Source organism: Penicillium robsamsonii (genome assembly GCF_028829455.1).
Source record: "Penicillium robsamsonii strain IBT 29466 chromosome Unknown utg000006l_segment0_segment0, whole genome shotgun sequence".
NCBI classification, from domain to species: Eukaryota; Fungi; Ascomycota; class Eurotiomycetes; order Eurotiales; family Aspergillaceae; genus Penicillium; species Penicillium robsamsonii.
Window position 1 is genome coordinate 1,044,542 of NW_026643224.1, and position 15,256 is coordinate 1,059,797.

At 48.2% G+C, this 15,256-nt stretch overlaps 9 protein-coding genes across 9 annotated transcripts; 7 read left to right on the plus strand and 2 right to left on the minus strand.

The window, feature by feature from the left end:
- Positions 1–31: 31 nt before the first annotated feature.
- On the plus strand, positions 32–1,010 carry N7447_010135 (uncharacterized protein; the record flags this gene model as incomplete). Its single annotated transcript, XM_057234397.1, has 3 exons — positions 32–148; positions 216–845; positions 909–1,010. 3 exons carry the CDS (start codon positions 32–34, stop codon positions 1,008–1,010), a joined length of 849 nt encoding a protein of 282 aa, XP_057081681.1.
- A 572-nt stretch (positions 1,011–1,582) lies between these two features.
- On the plus strand, positions 1,583–1,975 carry N7447_010136 (uncharacterized protein; the record flags this gene model as incomplete). The annotated part of the gene is made up of 1 exon (XM_057234398.1): positions 1,583–1,975. The coding sequence occupies one exon, from the start codon at positions 1,583–1,585 to the stop codon at positions 1,973–1,975; it is 393 nt and encodes a 130-aa protein (XP_057081682.1).
- A 1,079-nt stretch (positions 1,976–3,054) lies between these two features.
- N7447_010137 (putative dUTP diphosphatase Dut) lies at positions 3,055–3,567 on the minus strand (the record flags this gene model as incomplete). The annotated part of the gene is made up of 1 exon (XM_057234399.1): positions 3,055–3,567. One exon carries the CDS (start codon positions 3,565–3,567, stop codon positions 3,055–3,057), a length of 513 nt encoding a protein of 170 aa, XP_057081683.1.
- Positions 3,568–4,027: 460 nt separating this feature from the next.
- On the plus strand, positions 4,028–5,691 carry N7447_010138 (AMP-dependent synthetase/ligase; the record flags this gene model as incomplete). Its single annotated transcript, XM_057234400.1, has 2 exons — positions 4,028–4,993; positions 5,071–5,691. 2 exons carry the CDS (start codon positions 4,028–4,030, stop codon positions 5,689–5,691), a joined length of 1,587 nt encoding a protein of 528 aa, XP_057081684.1.
- Positions 5,692–6,152: 461 nt separating this feature from the next.
- N7447_010139 (MFS transporter) lies at positions 6,153–7,685 on the plus strand (the record flags this gene model as incomplete). The annotated part of the gene is made up of 1 exon (XM_057234401.1): positions 6,153–7,685. One exon carries the CDS (start codon positions 6,153–6,155, stop codon positions 7,683–7,685), a length of 1,533 nt encoding a protein of 510 aa, XP_057081685.1.
- Positions 7,686–8,062: 377 nt separating this feature from the next.
- Positions 8,063–9,738, plus strand: N7447_010140 (uncharacterized protein; the record flags this gene model as incomplete). Its single annotated transcript, XM_057234402.1, has 4 exons — positions 8,063–8,244; positions 8,315–8,714; positions 8,764–9,105; positions 9,160–9,738. The coding sequence occupies 4 exons, from the start codon at positions 8,063–8,065 to the stop codon at positions 9,736–9,738; spliced, it is 1,503 nt and encodes a 500-aa protein (XP_057081686.1).
- A 755-nt stretch (positions 9,739–10,493) lies between these two features.
- On the plus strand, positions 10,494–12,288 carry N7447_010141 (putative homogentisate 1,2-dioxygenase; the record flags this gene model as incomplete). The annotated part of the gene is made up of 7 exons (XM_057234403.1): positions 10,494–10,613; positions 10,671–10,693; positions 10,762–10,936; positions 10,989–11,591; positions 11,645–11,807; positions 11,858–11,980; positions 12,038–12,288. 7 exons carry the CDS (start codon positions 10,494–10,496, stop codon positions 12,286–12,288), a joined length of 1,458 nt encoding a protein of 485 aa, XP_057081687.1.
- Positions 12,289–12,568: 280 nt separating this feature from the next.
- Positions 12,569–12,808, minus strand: N7447_010142 (3-beta hydroxysteroid dehydrogenase/isomerase; the record flags this gene model as incomplete). The annotated part of the gene is made up of 1 exon (XM_057234404.1): positions 12,569–12,808. The coding sequence occupies one exon, from the start codon at positions 12,806–12,808 to the stop codon at positions 12,569–12,571; it is 240 nt and encodes a 79-aa protein (XP_057081688.1).
- Positions 12,809–14,034: 1,226 nt separating this feature from the next.
- On the plus strand, positions 14,035–15,012 carry N7447_010143 (uncharacterized protein; the record flags this gene model as incomplete). The annotated part of the gene is made up of 1 exon (XM_057234405.1): positions 14,035–15,012. The coding sequence occupies one exon, from the start codon at positions 14,035–14,037 to the stop codon at positions 15,010–15,012; it is 978 nt and encodes a 325-aa protein (XP_057081689.1).
- Between the last annotated feature and the right edge of the window lie 244 nt (positions 15,013–15,256).

Consider the following 15,256-nt stretch of genomic DNA (forward strand, 5'->3'; position numbering starts at 1 on the left):
TGTTCTCGCCCGACGACGATCTACTCACAAAATGAGCAAACCTTCTAATGCGCCCGAACGCGACGGGAAAGGTACTCCCGATGATGCCGATGACAGTGGCGAGGAAGATGTCTTCCACGATGCCCACTTCCCCGCCGAGGAAGAAGCCGTGAGTCTTAACGGTGTTCAAGCTTATAACCGGAGTCGCATATTGACTTCAACCTTCCTTGCGATAGCAACTCCTGAAGGAAGCCCACGAAATCAAATCCGAGGCAAATCAGCTGTTTCTCGCGACAAGCTATGACCAAGCCATTTCCTGCTACGATCGAGCTCTCGCTTCCTGTCCGATCTACCTTGACTACGATGTCGCCATAATTCACAGTAATATTGCTGCTTGCCATCTGAAATTGGAAGACTGGAAGGCCGCAGTAGACTCCGCAACCATCTCCATCGAACGATTGAATAAAATTATCCCGCCGCCACCAGAGGACAAGGGCGAGGAGTCGAAGGGGAAACAAATCCCAGAACCCGACAGCAAACACACAGATGCCGTGGTTGAACTATCCGGCGACGACGAAGAAGCCGAGTTGAAGGAACTACAACGATTGCAAGAGGAGGATGAGCAGAGAAGCAAGGTGATGCGACTTCGAGCCAAAGTCCTCATGAGACGCGCAAAGGCGAAGACACAAATTGGTGGCTGGGGTAGTCTGCAAGGTGCCGCAGAGGACTACCAGGCCCTTGCTGCGATTGAAAACCTTCCGGCAGATGATAAAAGAGTTGTTCAACGGGCGTTGCGGGAACTTCCCGAGCGCATCAATAAGGCGCGGGAGAAGGAGATGGGTGATATGATGGGCAAGCTGAAGGATGTGAGTACTTCTTCCCTGCTAATATCCATGTCAAGATGATTGAGCTATACTGATTTTGGACAGCTCGGCAATGGGATTCTGAGTCCATTTGGTCTGTCAACAGAGAACTTCAACTTTGTCCAGGACCCGAAGACAGGTGGCTATAGCATGAACTTCCAATCCTGATCAGATTTGGTTAGGCAGACACGATACCGTCATCTGTTCTTTGTACACTGGGCACATGCGAGCCCTGGAATGGATATTGTTTCAGCGTCATATGCATACCTGGCAGGAAGCCATGAAGGCGTTCTGACTTTTGCCCTCTTTATTTTATTTCAACAATGCATATTTTGATAGTGAAATAGCCCCATTCACTCAATTATGGAGGAAGAGAACATGTCATATCCAAGAGTCTGCGCTTATATCAATCACAGTCTCTTTTCGTAGTCCTGCACAAAATTTGCCAACTTAGAAGTAGGCATCTAATGATTATCTGGAACTGTGTTCCTTTATCACAAAGTGACGACGTTTTCCTTCATTTGATTTGCATGCCTGCTTTTAGGGGTCATGAAACATGCTCAGCAAGATCTTTGTAAATATAATCATAGGAGTGTGGTGGCCTTTGACCCCAGGCAAGACTACAAGTGAAACCGCAATCCATTCGATCTTAAAAGCCCGGCTTTCGCACCAGAAGTATTCCAAACAACACACTTTCGCGCCCAGAATTATTCCACGCACAGCCTCGTACATCATAAACCATGGCTCTCAAAGTCTTCACTACTGAATCGATCGGTACGCAGAGAAACCACATCGCCATCTACATCGAAACCGATCCCAATGAAGACAGGGGCTGGCTGCACCATGTCACCGGAACAATCCTGAACGGCATGGATTACACACCCAGGCAAACACCCAACCCGGAGGTGCTGCCTGAGCATGTGCCAGACTCAAAAAAGCAGATTGGTATCATTGAGGAAGAAGATCTGGAGAGGTTCCGGGAGGAATGCTGCCTAGCAGTTCTTCCCCCGCGGGCCCAGGTGACGCTCAAGGGAACCCGACTATATCCTGATACCCCGCTATACCGCTGTACAGAGTGGCTGAAGGATGTTGTGGAGATGGCTTTTAGGAAGGGGATCTTTAAGCCTTTGTGATGAGTTAGTTATTTCTTTGGTTTGGTGTCCTTCGAGATATTGTACTAACACAAGCAGTCTGTAGTTCCATACACACCATATCAGACATCAGCCCTACAGTTACGACTCTGTTGGTATCTAGATAGCATTGAAATTACTTGTTTTTGCCTGTGATTTTATGTCTTCTGCGACCGTTCTTGAGAGCATCATATAGATTACGATAGCTGTAAAACATACGAGAATATTAAAACAATATGCATCGTTGGGCTGTAATTGAAGAAGACGTTTGTCTAGGAGTTGCTTCTTGTCAAGAAACAGGTTTCATTTTCTTTCAGTTTCCCTTTGATTCTAATCTTGTAGCAGAATTGTATATCTCAAGACAATGCCTTCTCACATATGAATGCTTTCATTGTCTTGCCACTTCTCACCACAACATCACAGCAACTTGTGTGACAACCATGGTTTCTTTCACGGTAGTAGACTATATAAGGCCACAAATCCTACCCATTCTACCCATTCTTCTCCAACTCGCACTCTCCATCTCACAGAACCCAAGGTAGGCATTATGTCTTTAAACGTTTATACCACCACAGAGAATGGACACTGGGGGTGGGACTTTTACGTTGAACTCGACATGCCCTTCTGGAGAGGGCGGGTAGAGAGGATGAGCTGGACACACTTCTTGGAGAGCGATCAGAGTGGGAGAACGCAGTGTGTAGGTCGACTCAACCGCAACACTAGATCCGAATCCAAACTAAATAAGATCGCGACTATTGAGGAAGCAGATGTGCCATGGGTGCATGAAATCTGCATTGAAGCGATTGGGGCACTACGGGAACTGACCGGTGTTGCAAACGGCGACGATCCCACGATGCCTACGCATTTGGCGCAAATGCAAAGGCAGTGGTGGTTGTCAGTTTGGAAGACGGCCCTCAAAAGGGGGATTTTTACGCCTCTTGACTCCGTACCATGCTGCCCGCCCCTCCCTCAGGGTTTAGAATAAATGATATCGGTGGGTCGCGTTCGGGTAAGTAGACAACCAAATCGGCGCGATATAGACCAGCAGACATCGATTGGCGTAATTACATGAATACTTTTGACTATTGCAAATATCTCGTCCCCTGATAAATTCCATTGTAACCCTCGACCTTCTCACTCATTTGGTGGAACACAAACTGCGCCAGACGTGCAGCAGGATACAGCCGCAACCCCGCGGGATTGACAACCTGCATTAATGCCCCGACAGCCCCCTCGTACCCGCTATCCATGACACCGGCATGTATCGTCACCCCGGATCTAAATAATGAGCTGCGAACGAAAATCTCGCCCATCACATCCAGAGGAACGGAGACGGTCTCGTTGAATTCCACAAGGTAAGAACCCTGTGCGAGATCTAGATATGGGTTTGTATTTTCCTTTGTTGATAGAAAGGGTATCTCTTCAGTCGAGGCCGGCTGGCGAAGTTTGTTATCTAAGTCGATCGTTCCGGGCGAGGTCCATTTGAGAACGCGCTTCAGCGTGAGGTCTACACCGCAGGGCTGGGCCTGAAGTGTGGGATATTTGACATTTCGGATAATAGAGCGGGCAATGAGAGAGCGCCCAGGGAGGATCATGATCAACGTCAGAGTCTGGTCTCGGTCTTGTATCCTGTAATCGCTGTACTTGGTGGTGGAAAGGGGAGATGCAAACAAAGCAAACAAAACAATACAAAACAAAACAAAACAAACAGCCCTGGGCAGGTGTCGATGCCTTCTGGGCTGTATGTCACTGCTTACATAGGTACATAGGGATCTATGGAAATGCGAAATGATGTTGAACCGAGGAAGCTAGAGAGGGCCGAGTTTTGGTAAAGGACGAGTTTATCATCCAATTAAAAACGTAACGTGGGGGGCTAAACGTGGGGGCCCACATTTTCTACGGGACACATATGGAGCCCTCAATGCCGAGATCTACTCCCGAGGTATCTGACAATATACTTAAGGATCTATAGCATTTGAGCCCTTTGGTTTGAATGTATCTCGGGAAGTGACTGTATCCAAAATGCCAACTATTTACCGTTCCCCATATCCAGATATGGATATCAAATCAGTTGATTTGGTATCCTATCTGTTCTCAAATCCTCTCAACACACCCCTGGACCGTCCTTTGTACATCGACGCTATTTCAGGAAAGCAATATACTCTTGGAGATGTGATTCAACGCACACGCTCTCTATCCAACGGCCTTCGGCAAAGCATTGGCGTTGAGCCCAACGATGTTGTAGCATTGCTGAGTCCCAACACAATCGATTACCCTGTGGTATGCCATGCAATTATCGGCTCCAGGGCTATCGTTTCTCCAACCAGTGCAGCTTTGACCGCACTTGAGTTGAATGCTCAACTCAAGACTAGCGGGGCAAGATTCATCATTGTCCATTCATCTTTGCTGGAGACTGCCCAAAAAGCAGCACAGGGAACATCCATTGAGAAGATCGTCTTGATAGATGGCCAATCGCCAGTTAATGGTCAACCTACATGCAATCATCTCGCCAGCACATTTGCCCCCGATGATTTCCTCGCTATAGATCCGTCCGAGGCAGATAACCAACCGGCATTCATCTGCTTTTCATCTGGAACATCAGGCGCAGCCAAGGGTGTCGTTACAACACACAAGAATATCACCTCAAATATCCAGCAATGGCGTCACTATCTAGACGGTGGTCTTCCCTCCCAGCGACCAGCAAGAAAATCCGCCGTTGCATTCTTGCCATTCAGCCATATCTATGGATTCAACCTGTTCATGTGTCAGTGTTTGATGTGGGGTACAACAGTGGCCGTCATGACAAAATTCGACCTCGATCTGTACCTCAGTTGCATTCAGAAATACCGACCAGACGAGTTGTCATTGGTGCCACCCATTGCTCTGCTGTTGGTCAAAGATCCACGGGTCTCCAAGTACGATCTAAGCAGCGTGCGCAAGATCATGTCCGCCGCTGCACCTTTGACAATCGAACTAGCCTCCGCGCTCGAGGCCAAGCTCACGGCCATTGCCAAGACAGAGGTATTCTGTACCCAGTCATGGGGTCTGACAGAAACCTCCCCCTGGCGACAATCGTCCCAAATTACCGCATGGATAAGCGGAATACGGGCGTGGGCTGTCTTGCCCCGAACATGCAGCTCCGCTTTGTGGATCCCGAGTCCATGAAAGACGCAGCTGTCAAAGTTGACGGGTCCACAGAGGCTGCGGAGATCTGGTGCCGTGGTCCGAACGTCGTGGGCGGCTATTACAACAACGACAAAGCAACGGAAGAGTCATACCACGTGGACGAAGATGGGACGAGGTGGTTCCGCACGGGTGATATCGGCACCATCGATAGAGATGGGTATGTCGCCATCCTGGATCGCATCAAGGAAATGATCAAGTACAAGGGACTGCAGGTCATCCCTAGCGAGCTGGAGGGAAAGCTCGTCGACCACCCTGATGTGGAGGATGCGGCTGTGACTGGAATGTGGGTGGAGGACAGGGCCACTGAGCTCCCGGTTGGCTTTGTGGTTTTGAGTCGCCAAGCTAAGGACCGGGATCAGAAGGCTGTTCTTGATGGGATCCACGCTTGGCTGAATGAGCGCGTTTCCAACCACAAGCGTCTGCGGGGGGGCATCCAAGTCTTGTCGCAAATTCCCAAGTCGCCAAGTGGAAAGATCCTACGTAGGGAGCTGAGAGATCTACTGAAGAGTCAAGTGCCTAAAGCTCGTCTGTGATCGAGGAGTAAATATTCTGTGTTAACAGTACCGTGTATAGATCAGATCGTAAAGTAATAATTCAAACCGTTCAATTGAAAACTGGGGCATATTTTTGCGTATTCCAAATATTGTGTCACTTGACAGATATACATGCTACATCCTACATAGGCCAACCAATCCAATTCTCGCAAGTATAATATCCAGTCTAACACATCGGAATGTGAAATCTCGGGAGATTTGCAGTCGGGGCCCGCGGGCTCCGATCGGAGACAATTTACGAACTTCGTTGAGACTCACTAGTTTCATCTTCTTTTCTTATGCGATGCTGATCTTAAATTAAGCTCATCGCACATTGCACATATTTTCTTTCATTATTTCTTTATCTCGACTTCCGACTTTACGCGAACTCCCTTTTCGCCCGTGGGGTCGATCTGCTCCTACGATTGCGATTTCTACCCTCACTCTCACCTCTATTTGCCATGACATTATGGAGGTGGCCTTCCTCATCTGAGAAGGAGGGAAAGAAACCGAAATTCGTCGAGTTGAGGTCATCAAAATGGTTTATCATGTTCGTCGTCGCCTTTGCTACGGGGACGGATATCTTCATGTACGGTCTTATCGTACCGGTCACGCCAACTGCATTAAAAGACAGAGTCGGGATTTCAGAGGGGGATGTTCAGAGCTGGACATCGATTCTTCTCGCTCTCTATTCGGCTGCTTTGTTAGCCTTTTCGCCCGTTGTCGGGTACATCGCTGATCGAGCCGAGTCCCGTCGGTGGCCTTTGCTGGTTGGTCTCGTTGCGCTGGCCGCTGCGACCGCCCTGCTATGTGTCGGTACCCATATCGGATTGTGGATTGCTGGTCGCTTGTTTCAAGGTGCGGCCGCTGCGGTGGTGTGGACAGCCGGCTTGGCACTGATGGTAGACACTGTGGGAAAGGACGACCTCGGCCAAGCTATTGGCTATGTCTCCATGGCTATCAGTATTGGAACGCTAGCCGGGCCTCTTCTTGGTGGAGTTGTCTATGAGCATGGTGGATATTATGCCGTGTTCGGCCTTGCCTTTGCTTTCATCGCCATCGATATCATCCTGCGATTGGTGTTGATCGAGAGAAGACATGCTATCAAATGGCTTGCACCGGAGATGACACCACTTTCTGTACATGGAGATCAATCGACGGAAAAAAAGTCCGGGGAATCCTTAAAACGTCCCATGTCACCAACCAACGGCTCTGAGGCCCGTGGATCCTTAAAACGTCCCATGTCACCAACCAACGGCTCTGAGGCCCGTGAATCCCAATCTCCTTCTCCCTCACGGAGTGCGTTCGGGCGTGTCGCCATTTTGTTGACCTCGCCCCGTCTCGTCGTGTCCGTCTGGGGATATTTCATCCTGTCAATAGTTCTGACCTCATTTGACAGTGTCCTTCCACTCTTCGTGCAAGAGACATTCCGGTGGCCGCAAAGTGGCCAAGGTTTAATCTTCATCCCACTCATGGTGCCACACCTCTTGGACCCACTGACGGGTTATATTATCGACAATTACCCCAAATCCTGTCGCTACATCACCACAGCGGCATTCCTCGCTTCCGTTCCTGTGCTGGTGCTCCTACGTCTTGTCATGCATAACTCGATGCAGCAGAAGATTCTCCTCTGTGCTCTCCTCGCTTGTGTTGGAGTGTGCATTGCTGTGGCTATGCCACCACTCATTATGGAGGTCTTCTTTGCTGTGAAGGAAAAGGAAGATAAAACTCCTGATATCTTCGGTCGGGGTGGCGCTATGGCTCTAGCTTTTGGGCTGTCGAATATGGGATTTGCGGCTGGAAGTCTGATCGGGCCGTTCTTTGCGGGATTTATTCGTCAGGAGGCTGGTTGGGGGGCGATGGCATGGGCATTAGGATTGATAACTGGCATATCATCTATCCCAATCCTGCTCTTCGTTGGTGGCTGGATCTTGAGAAAGCCGGTCAAGTCAGAGAATGAAGGGCAAGTGACAGACAGCGCACCTGGCCCATGAGTGGGCATACCCAAACAAATCTACTAATAATTCATACGTTCTATGTACATATCTCAATTAGCCTTACTGAATTGTCAGCCATATCAACCCTCTTGATATTTCCAGCACTCCACTCTAACACCATTGTGCATATCACATGAACAACATTTCCCTCGCTCCAATAGAAATTTAAAAATAACAAAAAGGAACCAAGTTTCTCTCCCCACAAGTGTTCCCCGCAGCCCCACGACAGGGCTAATATATAGGCTCGGGACTTGCTTGAAAGAACATCAGCCGTGGCCCCGAGCCATGCCACCCAACTCCGGGGTTCTCCAATCTGTATTTTTTTCTTTTTTTTTTTTGATACCTATCCAGTTCTACAGATCTGAAATTTTACAATGGCCACTCCTGAAATCCAACATTTAGCCCTGAATGCCACATTCAAGGGCATCCAGCGTGATCAAAATGTGCCCGTTCATCAATTCCTGGGTATAAAATATGCCAGTGTGCCGGCACGGTTCGAGAAAGCCGAGCCTGTGCGCCAATTCAATGGAGCCGTTGTTGATGCCTCGAAATATGGGTAAGCTATATTCACCACTACACAGCGGACTTGAGGTATAAATGAATCAATATACTGACATTTGACACAGTCCGATCTGTCCTCAACCAGATGTGGATGTCCGCCATCTACTCCGTATCCCAGAAGACTTTCACATTGCCCCGGAAGCAGAGGACGAATTCGAATGTCTGAATCTAGAGATTACATGTCCTCCCAAGTCTGACGTGACTGGCCCTCTTCCTGTTCTCGTCTGGATCCATGGCGGCTCTCAGATTGTCACATTCTGCTCTGCTGCCTCTAAGATTTGTGACCCGACCAAGATTGTCGCAGATTCTATCGAGGCAGGAAAGCCTATGATCTTTATATCGATCAATTACCGCCTAAATATCTTCAGTTTTGGAGATGGTAAAGAAAAGAATCTGGCCCTGAAAGATCAGCGTTTGGGTATTGAGTGGGTGCGACAGAATATCGCTGATTTTGGGGGTGATCCGGTAAGTCTGATATTCGCCGTTTCTTGCGAATTATGCTCATTGCGTGTAGGAAAATATTACCCTTTCTGGCGAAAGTGCCGGCGCTATCTATACCCATGCTCATCTCATTACTGGCCCTCCTGTGAAAAGAGCCGTGATGGCGTCTGGAACTCTTTATTTGTCCTCACCACTACCAGTCGAAAAGGGACATGGCCTTATTAAAGTACTAGAGGCAAAGGTACGGGAGCTCGGTCAAACTTCACTGCGCGAATCCTCCGTTATTGTACTAGTTCAAGCACTGAAAGAGTGCAATGTGAATACAATGTGGATCCAAGAGGAGCTTGAGCTGGAAGGGTGGGAGACCAAGCCTGAGCAGGTTGAAGAGGTGATGATTGGTGATGTTGAGTACGAGGTGAGTAAAGCCTTAAGTGTAACTGGTTCTCGGGGCGTAATTAACCGGTCTTAGTCTGTTATTTGGCGAAACGGCGTCGAACTCCTCGACGGGGAGACGATCGCAGCTGCATTCGACAGCGATAAGCAATGGGGTACCCAGCTTCGAAAAATGTATCAAGTTGTCGGCGATCGCCCAACTGCTGCGAAGCTGGGAGCTCTAGATCTCGTCAATGATATTCGGTATACGCTTCCCGTCGAGGTCGTTACCGACAAGTTACGCGCGGCCAACAAGCGTGTCTTCCGATATGTGATAGATCAGTCTAATCCCTGGCAGCCATCAAGTCGAGCACACCATGCGGTTGATCTGCTATTCCTCTTCGACGGCGTTGATCTATCGTTCAATCCTGCGGCTAGCGTTGTTGGGAAGGAGATGCGGCAGCGTTGGATTCGGTTTGTCAATGGTGATGAACCTTGGTCTGCCGACCTGAGATTTGCTTTTGGACCTGTGGGTGAGTGCAAGGAGATTGATGAGTCGCAGGTCGCTGCTCGGCGAAGACTTGAGCATTGCAAGGTGCTTAAGGAAGTAGGACCAGGCGCGTATATGCCTATTGTCTTTGCATTGACTGCAGGGAGAATTAGTCTGCTAAATTAGTCTAAAATGATAGACTCGAATTAGATATAATCAAGTGAATGATTACAGTATCAGTGTTTCCCTTATTTCTAGTTGTATATATTTGGCTAGTTGCCTCTACATCATGGCCACTTCAACACCAAACATCAAATTAATGATCACAAGACTCAATTCCACATCAAATTCGTACTAAATTAATAATTCAATCACTTGACTTCAAATCCTTAACATCTCGGCAGTTGAACTACCATACGAATCCCGTCCAAATTCCACCAAACCAGCCCCTAGCCTCTCTCCACGGAGCCTCCACCGTTACTCAGCCCTTACTCATGTGGGGCCTGGAGACGTTCATGACAATGCCTCCTCGCATGCGATATATAGTACTTCTCCGTTCACCGCGTCAATCCGGTCTACCCGGGGCGCCCGGCAAGTCGATTGACCATGACTCTGCCGATTTGCGGGGAGGAGGCTTGACCCTGGGGGTATCCAAGCGCCAACATCTCGCGGCCAACTGATGCATCGTGGCCATGACGCATGTTCCGAGCTCCCTTACCGTATATTTCTCCCCGGATAGGCGGGTCGAATGGAGAATTCTGCTTGGAAATCCTGGATTGTGTTGTTTCTTTTTTTGCCTTGACCCCACAAGTATGGTCTGATCGTTCACAGTGAAGTGACTATATAGAGGTGTTGAACCCTCGGGGTTTACTTGAGAAGACGAATTAATTATCCACGACTTTTCCTAGTTTCTCCTCCGCTTTCTAGCCATTTCCATTACGATGCCTTCTACTGATTCCTTGTCGGATCCCCAGGAGTATGAAAAGATATTCCACTGGGCTGAGACCCAAAAGGATGGAACTATCCCTTCCTTTAATACAAGACGTAACGATCCTTATGAGGTATGTTGTTCCATGACATGTCCTAAGCTAGTGGACCTCTCATTGACACTTCTATAGTATCAATCCGGCTTTGGCAATTCGTACGTATTCTTGCATAACCTACGTCTCCAAGTTTGGTCGACATGCTGATTAAATAACCCTTGAACAGCTTCGAATCTGAAGCCATTCCGGGAACTATTCCCCAGGGCCAAAACAGCCCTCGCAATGTGAGGTTTGGTCTTTACGCCGAACAAATCACAGCCACTGCTTTTGTCGCCCCCCGACACTGCAATAAGAAAGCGTGGCTATACCGTGTCCGCCCTGCTGTGGCTCACCAGGGATTTGTAAGTACACCTGTCATCGTTTGCTGGGTATTAGTGCTGAGACCTCTTGCAGACGGAACTTCCAGATAATAAAGACACCGAGGCAAACTTCCTGCCCTTGAACCCTCGCATCCATGTATCCCCTACCCAGCTAGCATGGCACCCCTTTGATATCCCTACAGGCGAAGATGTCGACTTCGTTTCAGGATTGAAGACTATCGCCGGCTCGGGTGATCCCACACTGCGCGAAGGCTTAGCCACACACGTCTACGTCGCCAACTCAAGCATGAAGAAGAAGTCATTTGTTAACTCCGATGGTGAATTCCTCATTGTTCCCCAGCAGGGAGCACTCGACATTCAAACCGAATTCGGTCCTATCTTTGTGCAGCCAGGCGAGATTGTTATCATCCAACGTGGTATCCGTTTCAGCGTCAATCTTCCGGATGGCCCATCGCGTGGATACATCCTCGAGGTCTGGGGTACACAGTTCGAGCTCCCTGAGCTGGGACCCCTTGGTGCTAATGGTCTTGCGAATGCCCGGGACTTCTTGAGTCCTATTGCTCAATATGAGGTCATTCAAGAGCCGTGGGAGATTATTTACAAGCTTAGCGGCAAGTTCTTCAAGAGTACTCAGAACCACAGCCCATATGATGTTGTAGCCTGGCATGGAAACTATGTGAGTTGGTGTCGTTCCGGTGATGATATCGGATCTCAACTAATGTCGTTTAGGTCCCCTATAAATATGACTTGACCAAGTTCGTCAACGTCGGCTCCATCTCTGTGGATCACATCGATCCGTCTATCTTCTGTGTCCTCACAGCCAAATCCCGCGATCTCACCGCACCTATTGCTGATTTCCTTACTTTCTCTCCTCGGTGGGATGTTGCCTCACGTATGTTTGGTCAATATATTGGTTTGTGAACAGTACTAACAATGACATAGACACATATCGACCTCCCTATTACCACCGCAATGCCGCATCCGAGTTAATGGGTCTAATTTACGGCGGTTACGGTGGCCGCTCGGATGAATTCCAGCCTGGCAGTGTGTCATTCGAATGTGGCAGTATGATCATCCTAAAATCTTTCCCCGAATAAGAGTTCATGCTAATACTTTTTATAGTGGTCCCACATGGCGTTGCCTATGAAGAATTCAAGGAAGCCACTGATAGTGCACCCCCAGCGATGCAGATATCCCAGGCATCGATTGCGTTCATGTTCGAGTCTTGCCGTGCCTTCACAATTACCGATTACGCATGGAACAGCGATAAGAAGCACGAGCATGAGCCCAAGATGTGGGATAGCTTGGTGGACAATTTCTCTTCGCACGCCAAGGAAGTCGAAGAGATTTTGGCCAAGAAGGCGAGGAAATAGTCTTTTTTTTCTATGTACCTTTTAATATGCTTTATTGTTGTATTCTACATGAGCAAATATTAAATCGCTTTGTCACATTTGACCTGATTACTCGAAATCGAACTGGATGAAAACCAACCACACGGGAATTTAGATTCCTATAGAGATATCAAAAGAAACATCACATGCATATACTGACCTTTTTTTGTACTGAGTGGGGTGTTATGGACGTACAGACTCATCCAGAAATGGTATATGCAACTCGAAAGGAAAGCACAGGACAACAGGTCCACCTGACAGTTTAATGCTCAGTCTTCTCAATTTCCAAACGCCGATGCACGGTGTCCACAACCGTCTCTTTCAGACTCCTTAGAGCCAACCCAAGATCTCTGATTGCTTTGCTGCTACCCATACCAAGTACCTCATGCTCCTCGGTCCTTCCAACGGGGAGCTGCCCCTTGAGTGAGGGAAAGTGCTTTTTCATGATATCAGCAAACCGTTGTAGAGTGATGGTCCAACTTTTGTGGCGATGTGGTGTCATACTGAGTACTTTTAGTAAGTATATAGAGGTGATTTATATACAAATTGCCCAAAAGGTTTCCTGCCCACCACAAGCCGAGGCATCAGGTTGACATTTACTGTCACGATGTTACATAATCGTTCGACATCATGTATATAAACACTGCATATGCGAGGGCATGATCGGGTACAGATGCAGTGGATGGTTGCACAACAGCTAGAGACTGCGGCCGACATCCATCTAAGAAATGTATGATACTTATCCTGCTTCTTCCCCTTTCAGCGCTCAACATCTGCTTTCAATTTACATTAGCTCATTTGATATTATAGAAGATTGCCCTACGCTTTCCTATCTCTAGGCGTGCAGAAACGAACAACTGCAAGCCTCTTTAAACTGTCAATGAGGCAGTGCTCTCCTGTCTTCAAATCAATACTAGCTTGACGATATTCCCGCTGTGCAAGAAAGCGATTTCCTTCGGATAGTCAAAAGCCTTGATTAGGTTGATTATTTGAAAAATGGCTTTCACTGGGATCACTGACGTCAAAGGATAAGCTGATAGGGGGGATTCCTTTGCGATATTACTGAATGGATACTCGAGAGCTGAGCCCAAGCAGAGGTAGGGTACATATACGTACGGGGTGTTCCCATTAACTGTACACCGAATTAATATAACGCACTACTCGGTATATTTCCCTAGTACTAATCTCCGAAAGTGAGGTTGCTTAAATGTTTACTATTTCACTAACTCCGAGTATAGATCCCGAAAGTCCATATAAGGTTAAGCGGCTCTGCCAATAGGCAAGGGAAAGGAAAACATATTAAGCAACTTCCTACGTATTACTTTTAAAGGGTCTAACCCTACAATTGGTGTAGGTTGGGAGTTTCGAGTCCCTTAACTCCGAGGTCGGTGGTCGGTGTTTTCGGTGTCCGCGCGAATGCCGGGAGCGAAGAATTTGGCTGGATGACGGGGAAATTGTATGTGGTCGCATCAATAGACTCCGATTTGCGATGTCTATTTTTCAAATCAAAATTTAGAAGCTTGGCGATTGAACTAAAGTATACATAAGGCTTAGGGCTGCACTTGTACATGGGTTTATACGAACTACGTTTTGCCCTTGAATTGGTCTGTAGGCTCAATCTTGACAGAATTACATGCTTGATCAAGACAAGGAAATTTATCTCGGCATATTCAAGTTCGTACTCCAATCCGCTGCCCTACTGCCAACTCTCTAACAAACCCCTAGAAAATGGGAGGACCCTATACGCCTAGAACGGCCTCCATGGGGGGTCGACCAACAGTTTCCCTCGATGTCCCAATATGCGCCGTCTTCCTCGCCCTGTTCATCGCCGGTGCTGCCTGCCACATGACCCTGTTCCGTCGCAATATGGCTCGAGGCCACAAATTCATTCCATCGGGCGCGACATTCGGCTTCTGCATGTCTCGTATTATCGCAAACATCATGCGCATCGCCTGGGCCTGTCACCCGACAAACGTTCGAATCGCGATCGCCGCACAGATCTTCGTTGCAGCAGGCGTGTTGCTGCTTTTCATCTTGAACTTGCTATACGCACAGCGTATGTTCCGGGCTGTCTATCCACTCCCGGGATGGTCTCGAACCCTATCGTGGGTGTTCAAAGCACTGTATGCTCTGGTCGTGATGACCATCATTATGGTCATCACTTCGGTTATTCAGAGTTCATATACGCTCAACGCAAACACCCTTCGCATCGATCGCGACATCTTGATCTACGGTCAGACCTACTTCTCTATCGTCTCATTCCTACCACTTCCTCTTGTCTTCCTTGTTCTTCTGTCTCCGAACAGAAATCGACTGGAACAGGTTGGCTCTGGTAGCTGGGTCGCCAAAGTTTTCATCGTCGTACTTGTCAGCTCATTGCTCTGTCTCGGCGCATCATTCCGTGCCGCTACCTCTTGGATGACACCTCGCCCTATCACCGACCCAGCATGGTATCACAGCAAGGCCTGCTTCTATATCTTTAACTTCACTATTGATATTGTGGTCGTGGCTATCTTCTTCGTCGGCCGTGTTGACCAGCGATTCTGGGTTCCGAATGGAAGCTCAAAAGTACGCCACTACAGACGGGATGACGGCAGTGAGAAGAATGCGCAGGCTACGCAGAATGGAAGTCCTATCCCGGCTCATGACGATCGGGATGTCGAGAGTAACAGCGGGTGTGAGGGCCTGATCGAAGAAACAAAATAACCCGAGAGAACTTCATTTGAGCTCCCCGGTTGTGCTAATGTGAACATATAGAGCCATATTCCATGTATAATATCATTAATAGTATAGACAATCAATGAAGCCACGGATTTCCTATTGTATAAAACTGATGCTGGTGCTACGTACCTTGGTTATACAGTAACGCTTCATCCCGCGCAACATCATCACCACCTTGATAATCGGGTATTACCGAGGAGAAACCTGGAAATCCGTATAAGGATGACCT